Below are 21,897 nucleotides of genomic sequence, written 5' to 3'. Positions count from 1 at the left end.
CCGCATACTGGGGTACCAACAGGACCCTGGAAACTACTTTCTTTATCTAAGATTAGAAGAAGCAATTACCACTTGATTACCATGGTTCTTATTTTTCACACACAAATTTGGAAACCATCTTTTTTTCAGTGACGAGATCCGAGATCCTTCATCTATTTTAAAACCTGCAACTCAACCCCCATCATTTTAGATTCACCATATGCGATTTCACAATGTCTACCGTTTTTTTTTGTTGAGAGAGACTCTAAATATCAAGATCATCTTTTATGTTCATATGATTTTAAACCATATGCAAGGAAATCAACAAACCTCATATGCTAAGATTGAACTTTTTTATAAACCTCATCTGCTTCCAGCCCACAAAACCCATTTGAGATCTTCAAATTTCAACATGTCTTCCTCTACAATACCCACTCGTAGAGCTCCGTTTTTTTTAAAAGGGGCCATCTAAAACCTTATGTGTAAAATCTTTCTTCTCCTTAAAATCAGAACATATTGTGTGATGGATAGATTGAGTTTTCATCATATTTGTTTAGGATTTTTTTTCTAGGAGTTCCGTTATAAATCAAGAACCGGAAGTATAGATTTGACTTTGGTTTTGGTTTCCTTTTGATTTGGTGCAAGTGTTGACGATGGTGGTTATCAGATCTGAGTGTTGCTTCTTATTCTAATTTGGATTTTGATATTTTGTGTGTGTAAAAGAAAGAGAGAGAGAGAGAGAGAGAGAGAGAGAGAGAGAGAGAAAGAGAGAGAGAGAAGAAGAAGAAGAAGAAGAAGAAGAAGAGAGATATTCAAATGTTGTGGTCCCTTTTAATTTTTTTAATTTATTAATATATAAAAATAAGTGAGCATCGGTTTACCCTTTATTTTCTCAAAAAGGACATAATGACTCCGACAAAAATCAACTTTATTCCTTTAAAAACCACTTAAAAATTAAGTAAGTAAAAAGGTAAACCCTAGAAACTTCATAAGGCATATGTATCATTTTCCTAAAAAAATAAAATACAAATTAAGGCGTTATTTGATGTTGCAACCATGCATTCAAATTCTTAGAAGTCTCATTTCTAAATATAAACCGATTGAAGAAATAAACAACAATGTTTTTAAATAAAAATTCATTTTGATACTTATTTTGACAAAACAACAATGTATATTGATACGTACACAACATCCAAATGATCATGGAGAAAATCAGATCAATTTTGATGATAATTTGTTAATTTTAGCTTGAATTCCATTTAATAATGAATAGTTTTTGTCAAATGTTATATGTTAGTTGATCATATGTTGTGTTGTTATATATTAAAATATTAAATGTTAACTGATTTTGTTATGTACTATTATACAATGAAAACCAATCGACAGTTGACAAGTTTCTGTTTAATAAATGATTTCGTTTCAGCCCTTAGTTTTAATCAATTTATTAAATTGAAAAATCAATCCAACTTTAGAACTCGTGTTTTTCCCATGCATGTACACTACACACTTACACAGAACAAAAGACGTGAAAGCAAAACATGACATTTGTTTGATTGTTTCTACGTTCTATAGAATAACAATATATATTGCTATTTCTTAGATTACGTTTAAAAAAAATAACATTTTATAATTCATATGTATGTTTTTTTCTGTATACGTTAATACGTATGAGAATGAGTTTGAGGTACATATAATTTAATATACTTCAAAGCTTCAAATGAAGCAAATGAGGAACACCATCAAGGCCTTTTGAGAATGAATATTGAACAAAATCATAAACGGTGGTTTCCCTGTACCTCGGTGGGTGGTCATCGGAAAGCAGCTCCTTGATCGGACCATACACCTTCGTCGACGGCGCTAAGGAGGTGCTGAAGAAACACGCCACCGACACCCTCGGTCCTTTCTCATTTGACACCACTCTATGCTCGACACTCCTCAGCTTATCATTCGATATCAACTAAAAAACCCAACAAAATTAGACTTTTCAGACTCAAAAATAAATGTTTTCAATGTCAAACTCAAACAATTAAACCCACCTGTAATAAATCTCCGATGTTGATCACAAGCGCACCAGGTGTTGGAGGAACATCAATCCATTGATTTTGATGGAGGATTTGGAGTCCTCCGATTTCATCTTGTAGAACCACAGTTAGAAACCCATCATCTGTGTGTCTGGTTGCACCCATGGTTAAATCTGGTTGTGGACAAGCAGGATAACAATGGCCGATGAATACAAGCCCCTTGTCACAATCCAAATCTCTGAGGTGATCTTCGTTCAGACCCAAAGCCTCTGAGATCAATCGGAAGAGTAAGCTTCCTAGTTTCATCACTTGATTTGAATACTCGATTTGTATGTCTCTGCAAACCTCCGGTAGTTCCTCCGGCGGCGGAGGTGACGGAGCCATGAACGAGAAGAAGGTGTCTCTCCAGTTCGCGGAGGGGGAAGTGTAAAGATCGAAATTACTATTATACACAACTGTTCTTGTATTATCCCTCGTGTAAAACTGTTTCTTCACCTCCACATCTTGTTCGTGAAATCTACGAACTCCTTGAAGCACATCGTTCATAACACTCACAGGGATACCGTGATTCACGACTTGGAAGAAACCTAATTTCTCAGAAGCCGCACGTATCTTTTCCACAGTCGATGCTTTATCGGTTGATCCAAGGTCGACGACAGGAATCTCGAGAGTTGTGGAGGTTTTGGGGGAGGTTTCGTGTGGGTTGATGAAGATACGGGGGACATGGCGGATTCCGGCATCGACGAGGCCTTGGACACCGGATTTTGTTTCGTCGAAAGCTTTAAGTTCCGTTGGCCGATCGTAGGCTGAAACGACTGAAGCGATGGTGGCAGCCATTTTTGTGAACATGAACTAATGAAAGTATGCAGAGATTTTTCTATAAATGGAAGTCTTTAGTCAAGTTAAGATATAAGGATCATATGCAGCCGCACATTCAATTTTGTTAGATTTTTCTATAAGTAGAAGTCTTTAGTCAACTTAACATTTTAAAACATAAATCAACCTTCGATCTACGAAGCTTCTGTAGGGTCAGCAATGTGAGCATGCGATCAGAGACGAAGCTTCTGTGTGGGGTCAGGGGCTGTGTCCCCTTTGTTTTTTTTCTTAACCAGCCATAACTATTAAAATTTTTACGGCTTAAAACTAAAAAATTTAAATTTGACTTTGGCCCCCCGTTCTTCAATTTTTATATATATATTCTATTTTCGGCCCTCCAAATCAACACTTCAAGCTCGTCACTGTATGCGATCATAATTTATCATGATTCCTTCACTTATTCGTCGCTAATACATTGTTAATCATATCACTAATCTATGACTACTCTGTCTCTAATAAGTATCTATCCCTCTTAATTCGTCACTAATCCCTTGCTATCCGTGCTAATCCTTAATTTTATGGTCTATTTTTTATTTTTCGCACAAGATCATTAGAATCAACGGATTAGCCATACATAAATTTTTATATATAACTAAAAATTATACGTGGATGGCCTTCCTTTAGCGGTTACATAAACATTTTACATCGAATGAATTGGACAACAACTGTACCACTAATTAAGTATAGTTAAATGGCATAATGGAATATAAGTAAAGGCAAAAGTATATTCTTGGTCTCTTTGATTTTATGGTTTTTTTTTTTAATTAAGTCCTCGTCTTCAATTGTACCGCAGATTGTCCCCATCATTTGATGTTGTTTTGGTTCTGTTGTCTATCAAACAAAAATTGATAATTTTACCTTTAATTATTTTATTAATATTTTATCTGTTTGGATATTAATTAAAAGTTATCGTCAAACGATTACAAGGAATCAGTCAATTTGAAGACTTGATGGTAAGGATGTCTTGTGTTGTCACACCCCTGGCCAACAGCGGAAACACCAGGTTGTGCAACATTAGTATGTTGGATTTCAGGCCAAAGACATACATTGAGTAATACACGGATATATTAAACAACGTTGCTATTTATTCATTAAATAGAATATGTTACACAATTGTTCTAGGTACATGTAGGTCGCAAAAGCAAAGTACAAAAGTAAAGCACAAAGACTTCGAGTTGCATCACCGGGGTTACCTCCTTGTCACACCCACGGCTGAGGCGGCGGAACACGTCGGGTTGTGCGACTAAGTTAATGGATCACAGTTAAACTGAATATATATCACAAGTACAACAATAAACAAAATAGCATTTACATTCCATCTTGATGTTTGAATACAAGGCTTTTACAAATAATGATAATACATGAATTGACTGAACTGATAGGCATATAATACAATAACAAGTAAACCAGGTCACATATAATCCAATCTGTCTTGAATGTATGTTTAGTGATTTCCTGAGAATACATGTAGTTTTGAGAGTCAACACAAGGTTGGTGAGTGTTACAGGTTTTCTGCTAAAAGCAGTAATACTTTTAATAAGTCTAAAATGTATTATCTTTATACGTATAAAAATAGTTAAAACAATGTTTGCAATGAGTCTTTAAAAGACCAAAATGTATTTCGGTATAAGTAAATCAATACTCTAAACTGTGTTTGTAATAAATCCTTGAAAGCCAAAATGTATCTTTTGTATAAGTAAATCCATATTTTAAACTGTGTTTGTAATAAACCTTTTAATATCCTTAAAAACCAAATTGTTATGTTACATAAGTAATTACTTCAAAATAGTTTTGAAAGCAACCAAGCTCGTAGTTGTAGTGAGAGAAATAGATATTCTAGTTAATGTTTTTAGTGAGTCCTATAACCGAGCTACCTGACTGAATGTACCCCCTACAACTCTTCATTGTACATTGTAGTAACAATGGTAGACACCTATCACCCGCTTCGATTGATCGGTCGAGGGTTGTAGCTAGCAACCGCATGTGGGGATGTCAACCCCGTATAAATCTATACATATGTATCTTGCTCCAAAGATTAACGGTTATAGTAGTATGGGTATGATAAGTGGTTAAACTTAGCTAATGAATAACGTAGCGTCTCAATAAAAAGCCCTTAACTAAAAATTTTGGAATAACTCTCAGCCCTAACTTAATAGTGACTAAGTTACTAGGCATAATGAATATCGTTGTATAAGGTTGATAAAAGTCGAGTATGTTTGACATATATGTAAAAGTGTAATGTACTCACTTTTATACAAATGATTGTAACAAATTATTGAACATATGTACATGTACTAAGATGGTATACTTAAACATATAAATAAACATGTTTAATAATAGCTTGAATCTTTGAAATACTACAGGGTTTCATAACGTACTTGTTATAATATGCATTGTCACATAAAAATTATATAATTTTGTGTCATGTAGTATTTTTGTGTGAAACGGTTATTTTACGATAAAATAAGCATAATACGTATACGAAAAATTTATACTAGTTTATTTGTAACAATATAGTAAATTGTTAAATAATAATATTTTTATAAACTAGGTTTATTGTATTTTCTCATAAAAAGCTAATCGGTTTGTATATACAAAATATATTGGCACATGTATCCCCCCTTCCCCCCGGGCGGAAATAATCAAAATATTAAAAATGGGTCATAAGCACTCACATTCGTAGCGTGAACGAGACTCGATGAGTGAATCTTGTCATGAGACTTGTTATGTGACGTTCCTCGTTCTTAAAATGAACCACCGAGCATATTTATATTTGCTAATAAACCAAAGGGTAGTTTTGGTATTAATTATTAATTATATAGTGGTCTTTGTTAAAATAAATAGACTCTAGGGTTTAATTTTGCCATAATCATACTTCAGGGACTGATATGGAGAATTATTCTCAAGACAGGGGTTAAACATGTGCATTTGAATCTGATTTGGATCTCCAGTACTTATTTTGTTAGGGTTTTCAGATGGAAGGGTTGTTTCTGTACATTTTAGAAGAGATTTGATCTTTATTGTTGACTTATTTCACAGCAGGGACAAGATGTGTAACATTTATAAATCTCAAGGTTAAGAGGGTGTTTGCCTTTCCTTTTAAAACAACTTTTGGACTTTTAACTTTTGCAAAAAGTTAAAAAAGTCCAAAAGATGTTTGGCAAAATAGAAAAGTCCTTGTAAATCAACTTTTAGCCATGACCAAAAAGAAGCCTTTTTAAAAGTCATAAAATCTCATCTTTTGTGACTTTTGGCATTTATCTCTTAGAAGTCTTAAAAGTCCACCCAAACACATTTTAAATACCTCCTTTTAGGTAAAGTTATTTTAGAAAAAGTCATTTTTACAAAAGGACTTTTAACTTAAAAAAGAAATCCCAAACACACCCTAAATTTAAATAAAAGGAAATGATGTTTGAACAGTACCCCTCTTTTACATCTGTCGGGTTGCAGGTCGAAGGGAGGAGGGGATACCATTTGCAATTAGGTATCGACTGTGTTCAATCGACGAATTGAGGCAGACGATTGAAATCGTGATGGTGGAGATTGGTCTTACAATGCCATTTGGTGGTAAGGAGGGCAGAAATTGAAAGCAGCACAGTGGATGAGAAAAGCCAGCTGTGGCGGCATAAGCTGCTCGGCGACTCTTGTTGCTTCATTTCCGGCGAGTTCATCGGGCGGGAGAAGGAAGGGAAAAAATCCATTCATCACAAAGGTGTTCAGTGGTGAATTTGGGTCAAAAGAGAGTGGTCATTGGTGGTGCTCGATGGTCACAGCAGCAAAAGAAATGGTGGGTGGTGAAATGGGTTCCGTGGCAGTCGAGTGGGAGGGATGTTGGTGTCGAATCGGTGGACGGTGACAGGTGGCTCCAGTTAGCCCTTCGTGGCTTGTTCTTCATGGTTGGCCATTTTCAGAAAACAGAAAAAGGGAAAATATCGGATCGAACAACATAGTAACAATGGGTGTTTGTGGGGGGTTGTATCATGACAAGATAGGGCTATACTGGTGCTTCTCTTGACTGCTTGTTTGAGCTCCAGTGGTGAATCGCGAAATATAGGAGCAAATATTGGGGTTGTTTTGATCAACAGTAAGGAGGAGAGAGAGAGAGAGAGAGAGAGAGAGAGAGAGAGAAAGAGAGAGAGAGAGGGAGAGAGAGAGATGGGGTGGGATGTGGCGGTTCTATTACGGGCGGTGGTGGTTTCCGGTGAGGAAGAACGAGATGGGAGTGGTGGTTTGGAAAGGTGCCATCGATGGTGTAAATGAGAAGAGATCAATTAACAGAGACAAAACTGCAAAAATTGGTCCTTGTGGTATTCAAAAAACTTTGGATAGGGTCCAAAAAGTTTCTAACTTGCATAGAAGGTCCAAAATCAAGGTTTTTCTGCGTTTTTTGTCCAAAAAAACTTAAAATAATGGTTATACCTATTTACTTTCTTTTTTATATTTTTTTAAAATTTTCAAATACTATTTTAGTTTAAAAATAAATAGAAAAGGACATAATTCTCTCTCTCTCTCTCTCTCTCTCTCTCTCGTTTCTACACCATCGACGACAAAAAGGGGAACCGGCAACCCTCCTCCACCCCTCCTTCCTGTCGATAGGAAACAACCAAACACCCTTCGGGATCGTCACTTCCCTCGTATGCTACTTTAGTGTTTCCTTCCCTTTATCCCTCGTGTTTTGCCAATGGAACAAAAGGAGAACAACCAAGGAGGCCACCGGAGCAGCCCCTCGCTGTCACAGTCACCCAGCAACGTAAGTCGACTTCGTTTTCTTCTTTCATTTTGGCTATGGACCAAACTTCCACCGAACCACCCCTGTTCTGCTTCCGTTCTTCTTCCTTCTCCCTTCAATCCAGTTGGCCAACAGCATAAGCCGACTTCGTTTTCTTCTTTCATTTTGGCTATGGACCAAACCTCCACCGAACTATCCCTGTTCTGCTTCCGTTCTTCTTCCTTCTCCCTTCAATCCAGTCGGTTCCCTTTCCCCCCTCGATTTGTGGCCCCCGACGACGAGAGAAGAGCCTAGGGAGTTTGTCGGAGATCGACTCCTTCTCGCAATCTGTTTGACCAACATATCACCACTTTGACTACTTTTATTCATGTTCCTTCTTCCCTCTCCCGATCAGGGAAGACAAAGAGTAAACCAACAAATGGTCGTCGGTCTTGATGGTCCCCCTTGACTCTCCTTGTGATTTCCCATCTGCACCTCATCTCCCGTCAATTTGCCTTTTGTTCGTCTGTTCTTTGTCCAATATGTTGGAGACAATAATTATTCGAGGTCAAAGTGGGTTTGGCTTTTTGGGAAAGATGAAGTTATAAAAATACGTATTGTAAAAGTCTCAATGCAATGGAGAGAGAGAGAGAGAGAGAGAGAGAGAAGTATTTCCTTTTCTATTTATTTTTAAATTAAAATAGTATTTGAAAAATTAAAAAAATATAAAAAAGAAAGTAAAGGGTATAGCCGTCAGTTTAAGTTTTTTTGGACTAAAAATACAGAAAAACTTCGATTTTGGACCTTCTATGCAAGTGGAAAACTTTTTGGCTCCTATCCAAAGTTTTTTGAATACCACAAAGACTCATTTTACATTTTTGTCAGTAACGGATATAGAAGTTAAAGATAGAGGGTAGAGAGGAACTATTAGAGAAGGAGTGGAGAGATAAAGAAAGAGTGTAGAGAAAATAGACATGAAGTGTAGGAAGGAAAATGTGAGGTTGAACATACATTGTTTTCAATGTTGTAAATGTGGTTTTCTTTTATTTATTTATTTATTTATTTATTCCATTCAGGGTCTTCTTTAATTTATGTGACATCATATTTAGGTTCGTAAATATATTTCGAAAGCATCTGGATAATGTCACAGTCGCGCTTATTTCAAATATTTAAATGGAACTCGAATCCGATATATGGATCTCCATTAAATGACCTTTAAGGTTTTGCGATTAATTAATCCAAAACGTCTGATTTTTTTTACTTTTATAAATATCTTTATAAAAATATTTCAAATATGAAATTAAATATTAGTGTAACGTCCGTGTTACTAGGCTAGGCATTAATATTGATATAACAGTCTATTTTAACCTTTGTAACTCATTTTGAAGAAATGAAAAGGAATTATGTGAATATTATGTGTTTTATGCTTAATTATTAGTGTTTAATTAATTAATAATAAAAATAAGCGCCGAAAATAAATATTAGATAAAACCGATATCTATTAAGAAAGTTGTAGTGGTCATGACATGGATTACGGATATATAAAGAATACCGAAATCCAAGTTATAACGAAGAAGTTATGACCTGTCGAACTTTCGCGACAAAACCGGCACTGTGCTGAATGACGTAAAAAGTGAGTTTTTGATAAACTACTTTTTAGCCTTAGTGATCTAAACGAAGGTCGTAGTGTTCGTTAGACCGATAATATTCATAAAAAGAACGTCCAAATCTAACTTCGTATGAGAAAGTCATGATTTTTCAAAGTTTCAGTTTAGCAGTAGACAACTAAAAACTTGAATTTTAGATCGAGTGATTTTTAGCCGACACAACCTAAACAAGAATTGAAAGTCTCGTCAATATTAGTACAACGGTAAAAAGACTGACGAAAACGGACGTCAAACGAAGAAGTTATGAAGTTTTAACGGATTTCCTGTCCCGGTCGGTTAAAAATAATAATATAACAATTAAATTCAAAATTAGCTGACGAAGTCTAAACGAAAGTTGTAGAGCGTAATTTTACCTACGCGTGCATATAAAGAACGTAAAAAAAACGAAGCCCGTATGCAAAAGTTGTGAATTTTATAAGTTTTGGCACAAAAATCGAAAAAAATGCCAAATCTGAGAAATTTCACATGGTGGGACTTCGACCATATCACCTTCGTTGCATGCGTGCCACGTGTCCGAAATTGCTGAGTCACCGAAGCCAGCTAGCGAGGCGTGTCGCAACCCTCGCATCCGAAGTGCAGGTCCAACCACGGTCCGACGCGTGCCCAGGTGACTCCTCGCATCCGAAGTCGCCTCACCTTGCACCGACGCGTGTCGCACGACCTGTCCGAGCTTCGCAGGCGCCACGACTCCCCCCTCGGACCTAGACCTCGGTCCAATAAGAGGCCAGCAGATGGACCCTCGCACGTGCGAGCCATGTGCCTTCTCTTCGGATCTGCTGCCGCGTGGAGTCCTCCCGGGGATAATTTGGAAATTTGACATTTTACACCTCTAAACCCATATTTCTTTCATTACAATTTCCCCCAATGCCCAGGTATTATACCAAACACCCGAAATACGCCCCGAAGTGCCCGAGAAGCCCGAGAAATTTATCTTTTCGGTTTTGAAGCCCAACCCTCGTAGAGGTAAGAGAGCAGGATATCAAAAAGACTGTGTTCAGAACAAGATATGGACACTATTAATTTTTGGTTATGTCGTTCGGACTAACCAATGCTCCATCAGCTTTCATGGATTTGATGAACAGGGTTTGTAAACCATACCTTGATAAATCTGTGATAGTATTCATAGATGATACTTGATTTATTCAAAAAGCAACCAGGAGCATGACAAGCATCTACGTGAAGTGCTAGAAGTTCTGAAATGGGAGAAGCTGTATGCAAATTTCTCCAAATGTGTATTTTGGATTCAAGAAGTCCAATTTATAGGTCACGTGGTTAACCAAGAAGGAATAATGGTTGACCCAGCATAGATTGAAGCTGTGATGAAGTGGGAACAAGCAAAAAGTCCTACGGAGATTCGAAGCTTTTTAGGATTAGTTGGATATTATCACCAATTTATCCAAGGATTTTCTTCGATCAGGACTCCATTAACAGCTTTGACCCACAAAGGAGCTACTTATACTTGGAATGAGAAGCATAAGGAAGCCTTTGAGAAGTTAAAGAAGAGATTGTGTGAAGCACCGATTCTTTCGTTACCTGAAGGAGTTGATGACTTCGCAGTTTATAGTGATACCTTTGGAGATGGGTTAGGTTGTGTTCTGACCTAAAGGGATAAAGTGATAACATATGCATCGAGGCAATTGAAAGAGCATGAAAATAACTACCCCACTCATGATCTGGAGTTGGCAGTGGTAGTATTCGCCTTACAGATATGGAGGCACTATCTTTATGGTACTAAATGCAAACTTTTCACTGATCATAAGAGTCTTCAATATCTCTATAATCATAAGGAATTGAACATGAGGCAGCGGCGTTGGCTAGAATTACTCAAGAACTACGACTGTGAGATACTTTACCACCCTGGTAAAGCAAATCTTGTTGCTGATCCTCTCAGTCGGAAGGTAAATCTTGAAAAGAAAAGGCCAAGAGCGTTGAGAATTGAAGTTGTCTCGAAAATTGTGGAAAGTATAAAGGAAGCTTAGGAGGAAGCTTTAGAGAAAAATGACAGAAAGGAGGAACGTTTGGGTAAAACGTTGGTGTTTGATACAAACGGTCAAGTACTGAAGATATTCAAAGATAGGATTTGGGTACCTAAGACGGGAGGAGTAAGAGATCTTCTGATGGAAGAAGCTCACAAAACCATGTACTGGATTCATCCTGGCAGTACAAAAATGTATAGGGATCTAAAACCCTATTACTGGTGGTCGACGATGAAGCTCGATGTTGCTAAGTATGTGGCCGAGTGTGTAACTTGTGCTAGAGTTAAGGCACAACATCAGAAACCGTATGGGAGTTTAGAACCTTTACCTATACCCATGGGTAAATGGGAAGACATCACCGTGGATTTGATGACTAAACTGCCCAGAACAAGGAACAGTCACGACATGATTTGGGTGGTCGTTGATCACTTCACTAAGAGTGCACATTTCATAGCATCCAACAAGAAATAGTCTGTGGATAAACTTACAAATTCTTACGTGAAGTAAATTTTGAGGCTTCACGGTGTTCCGTTACCGATTGTATCCGATTATGACAGCCTTTTTACCTCAAGGTTTTGGAGGAGTCTACAAGAGGAATTGGGTACCAAGTTGTGTTTGAATACAGCTTACCATCCGCAAACTGATGGTCAAAGCGAACGAACAATTCAAACATTGGAGGATATGCTGAGAGCATGTACCCTGGAATTCCAAGGTAACTAGGATGAACACTTACCTCTAGTAGATTTTTCCAATAATTATAGTGTAACAGCCCAAAATCCAGGTTAGCTTTATAACCCTTCTATTTTGGAGAATTGGCTAGTGAGTCCCTTCAAGAGAAAGATGTAGTGGGTGAATACGCTGGGCGTACTGGGGGTACGCCGCACGTACTCGCGCGCTTAATTTGTACGCGGGTCATCCGGGTACGGCTGGCGTACCTAAGGTTACGCCGGGCGTAACCGGTCCAGATGCAAAACCCTAATTTGTGGCCTTGATCTATAAAAGGATCATGTAGTCCTTCTGCCCTAGCCACCATACACCCTTGGGAGAGCCCTTGAAGAGCTGAGATTCGTGCATTAGCTGGTGTGTGAGTTTTTGAGCTTAAAGTTGTCTTTTCAAAAGTGAAGATGGAGAAAAAGGAGCCATTGTTGGAGCTGAAAGTTGAAGAACAAGTGTAGATCCGAGTTCTACAATGGTTGGAGATCCTTCCTGAGGTAAAAATCTCAAAGCTTTCCTTGTTCTTCATAAGTTTTGCTTGTTGGACCATTTTTAGGGTTTTTGGTTCAAAGTAGGAGACTTTATGTGCAAAGAGTCTCCATAAGCTTACATCTGACATTTTCTAGTGTAATATGTGTTGAGGAGTCATAAAAATCGAGTCTTGGACGTGGATCTTGTGGCATGCATGATTTATAGTCTCATTATGGAAAGAGGAAAGGTGTTTTGAGAACAAAGTTACCTTTACAACCATGCAAAGGCTTAAAGTTTCCAACTTTATAGTTTAAGACATATTAAAGGAGTCAGATCTGAAGTTTGGACGTAATTCTTAACCATTTAAGACCTGAATAAGCTGAACAAGGAAACTGGGCATTACGCTGGGCGTAATCCCAGTACGCACCGCGTAAGGGGTTGCGTACCCCGTTTCTGGAATGCAAGAGTACACCCCGCGTACAGGAGCTGGTACGCCCCACGTACTGCTTGATGTTGACTTTGTTGACTTTTAGGGTTTTAGTCAACCTGTGGACTATTGGGTCAGGGAGGGGTAAAATGGTCTTTTACCCTTCTGTGGAATTTTAGAAGGAATATAGTATAGCCTTGCGAGCCGTTAATGATTTAGAATAATTAATTGATGTGATTAGGCGAGGCTAGGTCGAGGTTACGAGATTCAGAAATAACGAGCACGTGAGACTTAGACATCATACGAGGTGAGTCTTCTCACTATACTGTACCTGGAAGGGGACCTATGTGTGACCGGGAGGTCTGGTATACTATAAGATATATGCATTGTATGTTAAGCTGCATGTTTTGTATGCGTTATGTATGCTATGCTTGATATGGGCCGGAAGGCATTATGATGTAAACCGGAAGGTCAGGGAGTTATGGACCGAAAGGTCGACACGGGTAGGACCGGAAGGTTTACCGGGTTGGGACGGAAGTCCCCCGAGACACATAGACCGAAAGGTCATGGCCTGGAAGGGCGTATGTGTGTAAGTGGTATATTTGGGGAACTCACTAAGCATTTATGCTTACAGTTGTTGTGTTATGTGTTTCACGTACTAGCGAGGACCGTGGGAAGGCGCTGACATGACTCGTACACACACGTAGGCGGATTTGGATATAATTGATCTTGGGATTTGATATGTTTTGTACTAAGATTATGATACATTGGATTTTTATGGTTTGGTTTGGAAAAATTTGTTTTTAAGAAATGAAAAATTGTTTTGAAAAATTACGTTGTTACAAGTTGGTATCAGAGCCTTGGTTTGAGGGACTCAGATGCACCTTTGGGCGTATCTGAACTCAAACTGAGGATTTGAGAAATTTTCAACATTAAAAAAAATAAATTTTCTAAAAGAGCAAGGAGTTTTGAAACAAACACTACTAGAAAAACAGCCTTTTACGACGCTCATTGCGCGTCGTAAAAGGCTCAGACGACGCGCAAATGCGCGTCAAGGAAGGCCCTGTCATAAAGAGAGATGACGCGCTTTTGCGCGTCGTCTATAGACGACGCTCATTTACGACGCGCAATTACGACGCGCGTTTACAACACGCAATGCGTATCAAGGAAGGCACTGTCATAAAGGAAGTCGACACGCATTCGCGTGTCGTAACGCTATGACGCGCGTGTTAATGACACACAATGCGTATCAAGAAAGCCCCTCTCAAGAAAGGCCATGTCATAAATGAAGATGACACACATTTTTGCATATCATAATTTTAAATGTTTAAAAAAAATATTATTTATAGATTTACTAATTTTCAAATTAAATAATACATCAAAAATCTCATAAAACAAAATAAAATACCATAAATAACAAAGATAATTCATTTCACTAATATGTCAAATAAAAATAACTATTCCAATAGTGAGTAAATGTTATAATAAAATGAACTCATTTATATACAATTGCATCATCTAGCTTACTATGTGCCAACAACTCTCTGTGTGTTTATTTTAGCTTCAGTCTCGTTTCCTCGAAAGCTTCTAGCCATGCCAAAATATGATATCTTGAGTCTCGTTTCAAGAACCAACATCACTTTCAATCACCCAATTAAACTCTAATGTTGGTAGACTGAAAGTTCCTGAATCAAGTTTACATCTATCACCTTCAATCACCCAATTAAACTCTAGATCTTCTGTTGTTTGAAAGAAATTGGTGTTTGTAATCTATGAACAAAAAACGCAAAGACCAAGGTTAATATTTGCTATACAGAAAGCACAACTGCACATATGAATATATAATACGCAACATAAACATTTTCATGAAAATGATATAGACAGTAAGAGTGATGATATTGATACCTTAATTACGCCATTGGTGAACGAAATTTTAATTGGTTGATAGCAATACTTGACCTCTGAAAACAAATAAACAAAGGATCGCATCATAATTAGCTCAATGAAGTAATTCTTATACATTGTCTCTACTAAAAGATTCATCATGGAAACATTTTTGTTGGAAATAACTAAACAAAAACCTAAATAATAAGCAAAAAAAATTATAGTAATCACCATTTACAGCAGGATGAGGAGTCCGATCAGGCCATATGAGACCATTTAAGTAGAAATTTAAGTCATTTGGTGTATCTCCAAAGTCACCTCCATATGCCCAGTATTTGCTAGCATTTGCATTTTCCTTGAGTAACCCCTGAAACGAGATGCAAATATTTAGAACCACCCTTGCACCACATTTACAATTTTATAAAATTTTATATGCCCAATATTTGTACACAACCACAACCACTTATTCCGTCTTATTTCCTATATATATATATATATATATATATATATATATATATATATATATATATATATATATATATATATATATATATATATCATACAATTACAAACACAAGTAACTCACCTGTTTACTTTCTAGTTAGGAAAGTAGCTCCATAACAAAGTCTAACTAACTATAAATATTATGAAACCAAATCAAACCACAAGTTACAAACTGATAAACAAAGTCAACCAAGTTAAGATTAAGATGATGGGATCTAAAATGCATCCAGCTCCTGGATAACCGTAAAGGGTAAGAAGGTAAAATCAGTTGTAACAAAAAGAATAATAATGTAAATTTATTGGTAAAAGGGTAAGAAAGTAAACTCATTTGTAGAAGGGGATAAATCGGTACTTGTCCCAATTCCCACTCTAGAATTCACAGCTTCTTCATCATGAATATATAAATTTGATCCCTTGTTTACCCTCCCAGCCCCAGCAGAAGGCCAACACACATCATGCACAAACACACAACAACGAAGAGGATGACCTCAAATGTCCAGTCTTTCTTTAATTAGAAAGAATAATGGAAATGCTATAAGCTTAACTCCATAGGGAAGTTCTCCCTAATGAATGCCATCTTATCCGAGACCTGATTCTGCTAAATGTAGAGGAAGAGGAAACTCGTGTACTGGGTATACAGGGTCCAAAATCTTGGGAGATACACCAAATTGGAAATCGAATCTGACTTTTATCTGGAATGAATAAACTGAGAAATTTATTAATAAATGAAAAAAAACACTAAAGGATGAACAATATATATCTTAGTCTTATAGACAAGCTGTAAATAATAACTCAAGAGCCTGTTATACAAGATAAGAAATGTACAGATAGAAATAGAACAACACAGGACCACTCACTCAAACACGTTTTAACAGATGACATGTAAATGTAATAACCTTCCTATGGATAGAAAATTAGAATTATGTGCCCTTATAACAGATATGTGTAACTATCTAAGAATGCAAAGAGAAGGATATACGACATGATAAAGGAAGAGGGGCAAAATTATGATTCAATTCAGGAGTTTAGAAACAAATTAACTTTTCATCACAGAGAATTTCAACAATCCCAGGTTCTACTTCACCTGATTACCAAAAAAATGAAGCATAATTTTTTTAGATGTGGTATGGGAATGGGAGAAAAGAGAAACGAAATGGCTGATGTTGTTGGAGCAAAATTGAAGTACAAAATTTTTTAAATTAGAATCAATAAATAGAAACCAAAGACGCATCTAGAACATTAAGACCAATTCTCATGAGATGAAGAACATCTTGTGTACATTTAACAGAAACCAAAGACGCATCCGGAACATTAAGATCATTAAGTTGGGACTTGTTTCATATATCCAATGTGTAGGTTGTCAAGATTTAAAAAAATTAAAAAAAAAATAATAAACATGAGAAGGAAGGGTAGAGAATTGAAAGGATATCTTCTATTGGAGCCATCAATTACCAACAAATCTTTGACTTGTTCATTGTATATTTCAAGCATTTGAACTCCAACCTCATACTTTATTACATCCATCCTTGCCTCTGTTAAATCAAACAGATCTTGTAGGGCTCGGTAGTTGACGCCCCATGTATCCTCTATTGTCATGTCAATGTCAGGGCCACTCTACACAATAAACATGAGATATGTCTTCACGGTCATCACCCATAGAGAAATCACCCATGTCAGGCATGCCCATGCCTCCTACGTCACCGAATTTCTGTATGAGGATAAGTCATTACTGATATAAAAAGAAAGAAACTTCAGTAATAATATTTTAAGAAACTATTTTCTTACTGAGAAATCCATTCCTCCCATGTCAAGGTCAGCAGCAGGACCTAAAAAACATATTTAACTAAACTTCTGAATACAATATACATATAACATGATTAAATATAGAAATGGTGGGTGACAAAATTAGTAACAATCACCATACCTGCATCATCATCTTCATTAGCCCATTTGTCCCGATCAACTTTCATATAATGTGGAGTCTTTCCATCTCCTGATAGAAGAATTATAGGAAGATATCTCCTGAACTCATCATTCAGGGCCAGACAAAGTTGTTGAACTAGGTGCAGGATCTGATCAGAAAGTCAAATTAAATTATTGCCCTTTGACACCTGTGTATTGTACAAAAGACAGATAGTAGAAGCACACTTTACCGGGGGTCCATGAACAGGACGATTAGCTGCTGGGAGACTGAATGATGACCATAATTCTGATATTAAAGAAAGTAGCTAGCGTAGATACTTGCGAATGTGCTGGAATAGCAACCAAGAATAGTTAATGATGACCTGGCGTTTAAGGAAATAGAGTTTCCAACTAGAAGAGTATAGTAATCGATGACCTGTCACAAACAAGAATAACATGAATATGAATTATGATGATCCTTTAGAACAAAATTTTCATTAAATTAGTAGCAAAATGATTAAAGGAAATATGAATACCTCTTCTAATTCAGAGACATTTTAACATAGTCAGCACACACATGGGTTTAGGGTTTATGGTTTGATGTTGGAATTTGGAAACTAACCAGAGCAGCAAGCTCAGTTGCCAAACACTTCCTTGCTCTTTCGACATATTCAAGTGCTTCATCATACTGTAAAATCAAAAAAAGTTGAAAGATATTTAAAGTTCTAAGAAAACAATTACAAGTGAAGATATCCAACTCCAGATTCCAAACAATACCTTTTCTCTACGAACTACAAGAACAACCCTGAAGAATGTCCCATTGCTGCCACCATCACCTGTGGTAGCAGTATTCTGCATGTAGGTGACAGGAAGACTTTCTGTAACCACCATTGATTATTATTTTCCATGCTTCTATCCTTTTTTAGTACAGTAGGGTTAAAACTTTATTCAATTGGATATTGGGGACTGAGAGCCGATAACATAAGAGCAACCGCCATTGATTATGTATTTAGAATCTTTTTTTTTTTTCTGTAGATGTCTACATATTTGTGTTGGGGTTTCTTTTTGCTGAGAAAGTACCACACATTTACTTATTTGTTAAGGTTAATTGTTTTATGGACACAGGAATTGAAATCAAGAATAAGGTTCCCTCACCACTTTACAATCACACACTCGCCACAATTCTGGTGGAATATGCTTCTGCGGTAAGATGAACATGACACTGTGAGACATTATGGAGTAATTAAGTTAAGTAGAAGAATTAATAATAAACCAAAATGCAGGTTTACATGTTAGATTTAACAAAACTTTTTACTTGGACTTGTTCAAGATGTGATGGCCTTACCACGATACTTGGCACAGTTTATAATTATAACATATGAAAACTGAAAAAAAAAAAAAAGTATTCTTCAAATTATGTTGATTTTGTTGTTATCTTGAATCAGGGTTTTCAAGTATTAGAGCTAATTGTTGATGTTGAGAACTGTCTTCAGGCCTTTTTTGGGGCTGCAGATGATCTGGATGCAATTTTTATTGCATTCAGAACTGTTCCCAAACACCCTGAGTTTACTTTCATCACCATCATCCAGTTTAGATACATACTCAGACATCTGATCCCACTCCCCCATGTTCCAAGCAGCATTAGCAGCCTGAGCCAAGGACAAAATGGTAAATATTATCGCAAAATAAATCAAAGATGCTTGAGAGTTGAGAGTTGAGAGAGATACAAATTATGAGCAGACCGTTGGTGTCATTTCTAATCGAGCAGCTGGCTCAGCAAGTAAAGCTTGCTGCACAAAAAGAAAAAATGAAGCAACTATAAACTCACATCAACTGCAAAACAATGTGATACTTTTGTGCTTAATTGAGAAGAAGATGCAAGCAAAAAATAAGAAGTTTGACTTGCGAATGTAGGAAAATATCAAAAGTTTGAGAAGTAGATGCAAGAAAAATGGGAGGCATAAAGGAGAAATCGATAATACCATGTGAAATTGCAGCAGAGATGATGTAGATGCACGAAAAAAAATCAGAATCCTTTTTGCTTGATTGAGAAGATGAAGTTGAGGGATTAATGAGAATTTGTGTTCCCCTTATTTGCTGAACAGATGAAGAAATAACACCAAGGCTAGAAGCACAACTGGACTAGGGTTTGTAAATGTGAGGATTCGTTGTAGATGGAGTAGGGTAGAGGTGAAGAGGGGTTCAATTACCAATTTTATGTTGAGATTATTGTGTCTAATTGTCGCCATAAAGATACGATCGAGAGAGAATGGTCCTCGATTTCTAGAAGGAAGCGAGGGTGTTACAGAGAGGGGGAAGAATGAAGGTCGATCCGTCGGGTGGAGATCTAAGGAGAGAGTGAGCGGGGCTCTTCAAAATTTTGGGGATTTTCCCCCTTTAGCTATTAATGAAGGATCAGACTCGCGTTCTTACAACACAGAACGAAGCCAATGTTTCTGATGGTGGCGGCTGCTAGGTTTTACAGAGAGAAGGAGGGGAGAAAATGAAGGTTATCGGCAGTGGAGAGGAAAGAATGAGCGGGTCTTCCAAAATTTTGGGGATTTTTTTCCTCCGTGTTTGATAAGTCCCACCTAAAAGGCGTGTTTCATTAAATAATTATAAAGCGACACTGTTACTCGACGCACATTTTATGAAAGGCACCCTCCGCATTTCTTTTTTTTCTTTTCTGACACTATTTTTAGGGCACGCATAAATGCGTGTCCTCTATCCTTAAAATTTTGGAAAACTAACATTAATTTTTAGGGCACGTGCGAATGCATGTCGTCTATCAGTGTGTGTCATTGTTTGCGCGTCATTAAAGGCCTTTTTTCTAGTAGTGAAACATATATGATATGTTATGTTATGCATGCTAGAGTAGGCTAGGTATTCATATTAGTACTAGAGTGGCCAGATTTGTGGTGCCTTAGCCTAGGAGAATCCTACTGCTATGAGATGCCTTGAGAGCGAGTAAATAGCCAATGCATAGCGAGAGTCAAGTACTCGCGATCCGTGATCCATGGAGGAGGACTTGGGGTGAATGTTGATGCAGTGTGGTCAGTAGTATAGGGCCCGTACTACTGAAGACACCGGATTAGTGAGCAGTCCAGGTAAGAATCCTTTGGGTATTGGAGGACAAGTAGGGTTGCGATATCGAGTGCGAGTATGCTCGATCGAGTCTCTGATTTTTATGTCATATTTTAGAGGCATCATGGTTGGGATGCGACACACACTCGAGAGCAGTGGGGTCAGTGACAAGGAGATCCGTTGATTGATTCATGAGGAGGTGGCTGCTGCCATCCGGGCTGAGATTCCAGAGATGTTTGGGGACATCAAGACCACACTGATTGAGACCTTTGATGAGCGGTATGCAGCGGTGACTGAGGCTGCAGCTGCTGCAGCTACCGCAACTATTACGGCTGCCAGACCTCAGGGAGGTGACTCGTTGTTGTTTCGGGAGTTTAGCAACACAAAGCCACCAGAGCTCGATGGGACACAGGACCCGATTGCGGCAATGAGGTGGATCTCTGACATTAAGGGATGTTTCTATACGTGTTCTTGTCCGGAACACTTGAGGGTGCGGTTCGCTTTGAACCAGCTTCGCTTGGGAGCGAAGGATTGGTGGAAGTTCGTGACGGCAAGCTTCACTCTGGCTGCGATTTCTGAGGTTACCTGGGAGAGGTTCACCACCATGTTCAGGGATGAGTATGTTCCCCCGGTGGAGAGGGAACGGTTGGTTCAGGAGTTCTTGAACCTCAAGCAAGGTAATGATTCGGTTACTATGGTTACCCGAAAGTTTCATGAGAGGGCGATGTTCTGCCCTGAGCAGGTGTCTTCTAAGCAGGCACGGATGAGCCGGTATTTGGGCATTTTGAGGAGGGACATTCGAGAGTTCATGTCGAACTCGACGTACCGTACCTTTGCTGAGCTTCAGGAAAATGCCCGGAAGCGGGAGATCGAGTTGGAGACTCAGGCCAGGGAGGAGGCCGAGTCCCATAGGATGGATCAACGGCTGGCTCAGTCTCAGCCGGCAGCCAAGCGGGCCAAGCCCGTTGATTCGAGGACTGGAGGCTAGAAGGGCCGCACTTGCGGGAAGTGCGGAAAAGGTCATGAGGGAGCTTGTTGATCGGGTGCTTGCTACAAATGTGCCAAGGAGGGGCATATCGCCAAGGATTGCCCCAAGGGATTTATGGTTTTCTTTCATTGCAACCAGACTAGCCATCGGAAGGCCGAGTGTCCGCAGTTGCCTCAGGGGACAACGCTGGGATCTGCACCTGCTGCTAGGGTTACTGAGGTTCGATCGGTGAAGGCTGAGGCTCCGAAGGTTCGTGGGAGAGATTTCCAGTTGACAGTGGAGGAGGTCCGCGCAGCACCCGACGTTGTGGGCGGTATGTATTCTTATCTCTACTTATTTAAGTCTGAGATATTATACTTAGATTATGTTATGCGTAGGTACTTTTCTTGTTAATTCTGTGCCTACCTTAGTGTTATTTGACTCGGGAGCGAGTAGGTCTTTTGTATCGTTAGCCTTCAGTCATCATATCAATATTTGTCAAGAGGCCATGAGTCGACCTCTGTGAGTTTCTATAGCTAACGAGCGAGCAGTGTATGCCACGGATGTGATTAGAGGATGTATCCTTAAGATGTTCGATGTGGAGTTCTCGATAGATCTGGTCCCGATTGCGATGGGGGACGTGTGTGTCATAGTGGGCATGATTTGTTGAGCCGATTTGGAGCTGTGATAGATTGCGAGCGTCATTTGGTGACGATA

General features: G+C 38.2%; 1 protein-coding gene across 1 annotated transcript; it reads right to left on the bottom strand.

Moving 5' to 3' along the window:
* Window positions 1-1,585: 1,585 nt before the first annotated feature.
* LOC111888080 (1-aminocyclopropane-1-carboxylate oxidase homolog 1) lies at window positions 1,586-2,929 on the bottom strand. Its single transcript, XM_023884183.3, has 2 exons — window positions 2,016-2,929; window positions 1,586-1,936 (listed from the first exon to the last, which is right to left on the bottom strand). The coding sequence occupies exons 1-2, from the start codon at window positions 2,847-2,849 to the stop codon at window positions 1,685-1,687; spliced, it is 1,086 nt and encodes a 361-aa protein (XP_023739951.1). The 5' UTR covers window positions 2,850-2,929; the 3' UTR covers window positions 1,586-1,684.
* Between the last annotated feature and the right edge of the window lie 18,968 nt (window positions 2,930-21,897).

Source organism: Lactuca sativa, chromosome 3 (assembly GCF_002870075.4).
Source record: "Lactuca sativa cultivar Salinas chromosome 3, Lsat_Salinas_v11, whole genome shotgun sequence".
Lineage (NCBI taxonomy): Eukaryota > Viridiplantae > Streptophyta > Magnoliopsida > Asterales > Asteraceae > Lactuca > Lactuca sativa.
The sequence above is the reverse complement of the archived record's forward strand: the minus strand, read 5'-3'. Positions and strand labels throughout refer to the sequence as shown.

Coding starts and splice junctions, on each gene's coding strand:
- LOC111888080 (XM_023884183.3), bottom strand. CDS start 2,849: ATGTTCACAAAAATGGCTGCCACCATCGCTTCAGTCGTTTCAGCCTAC. Junction 1,937..2,015: donor ACATCGGAGATTTATTACAG/GTGGGTTTAATT, acceptor TGGGTTTTTTAG/TTGATATCGAATGATAAGCT.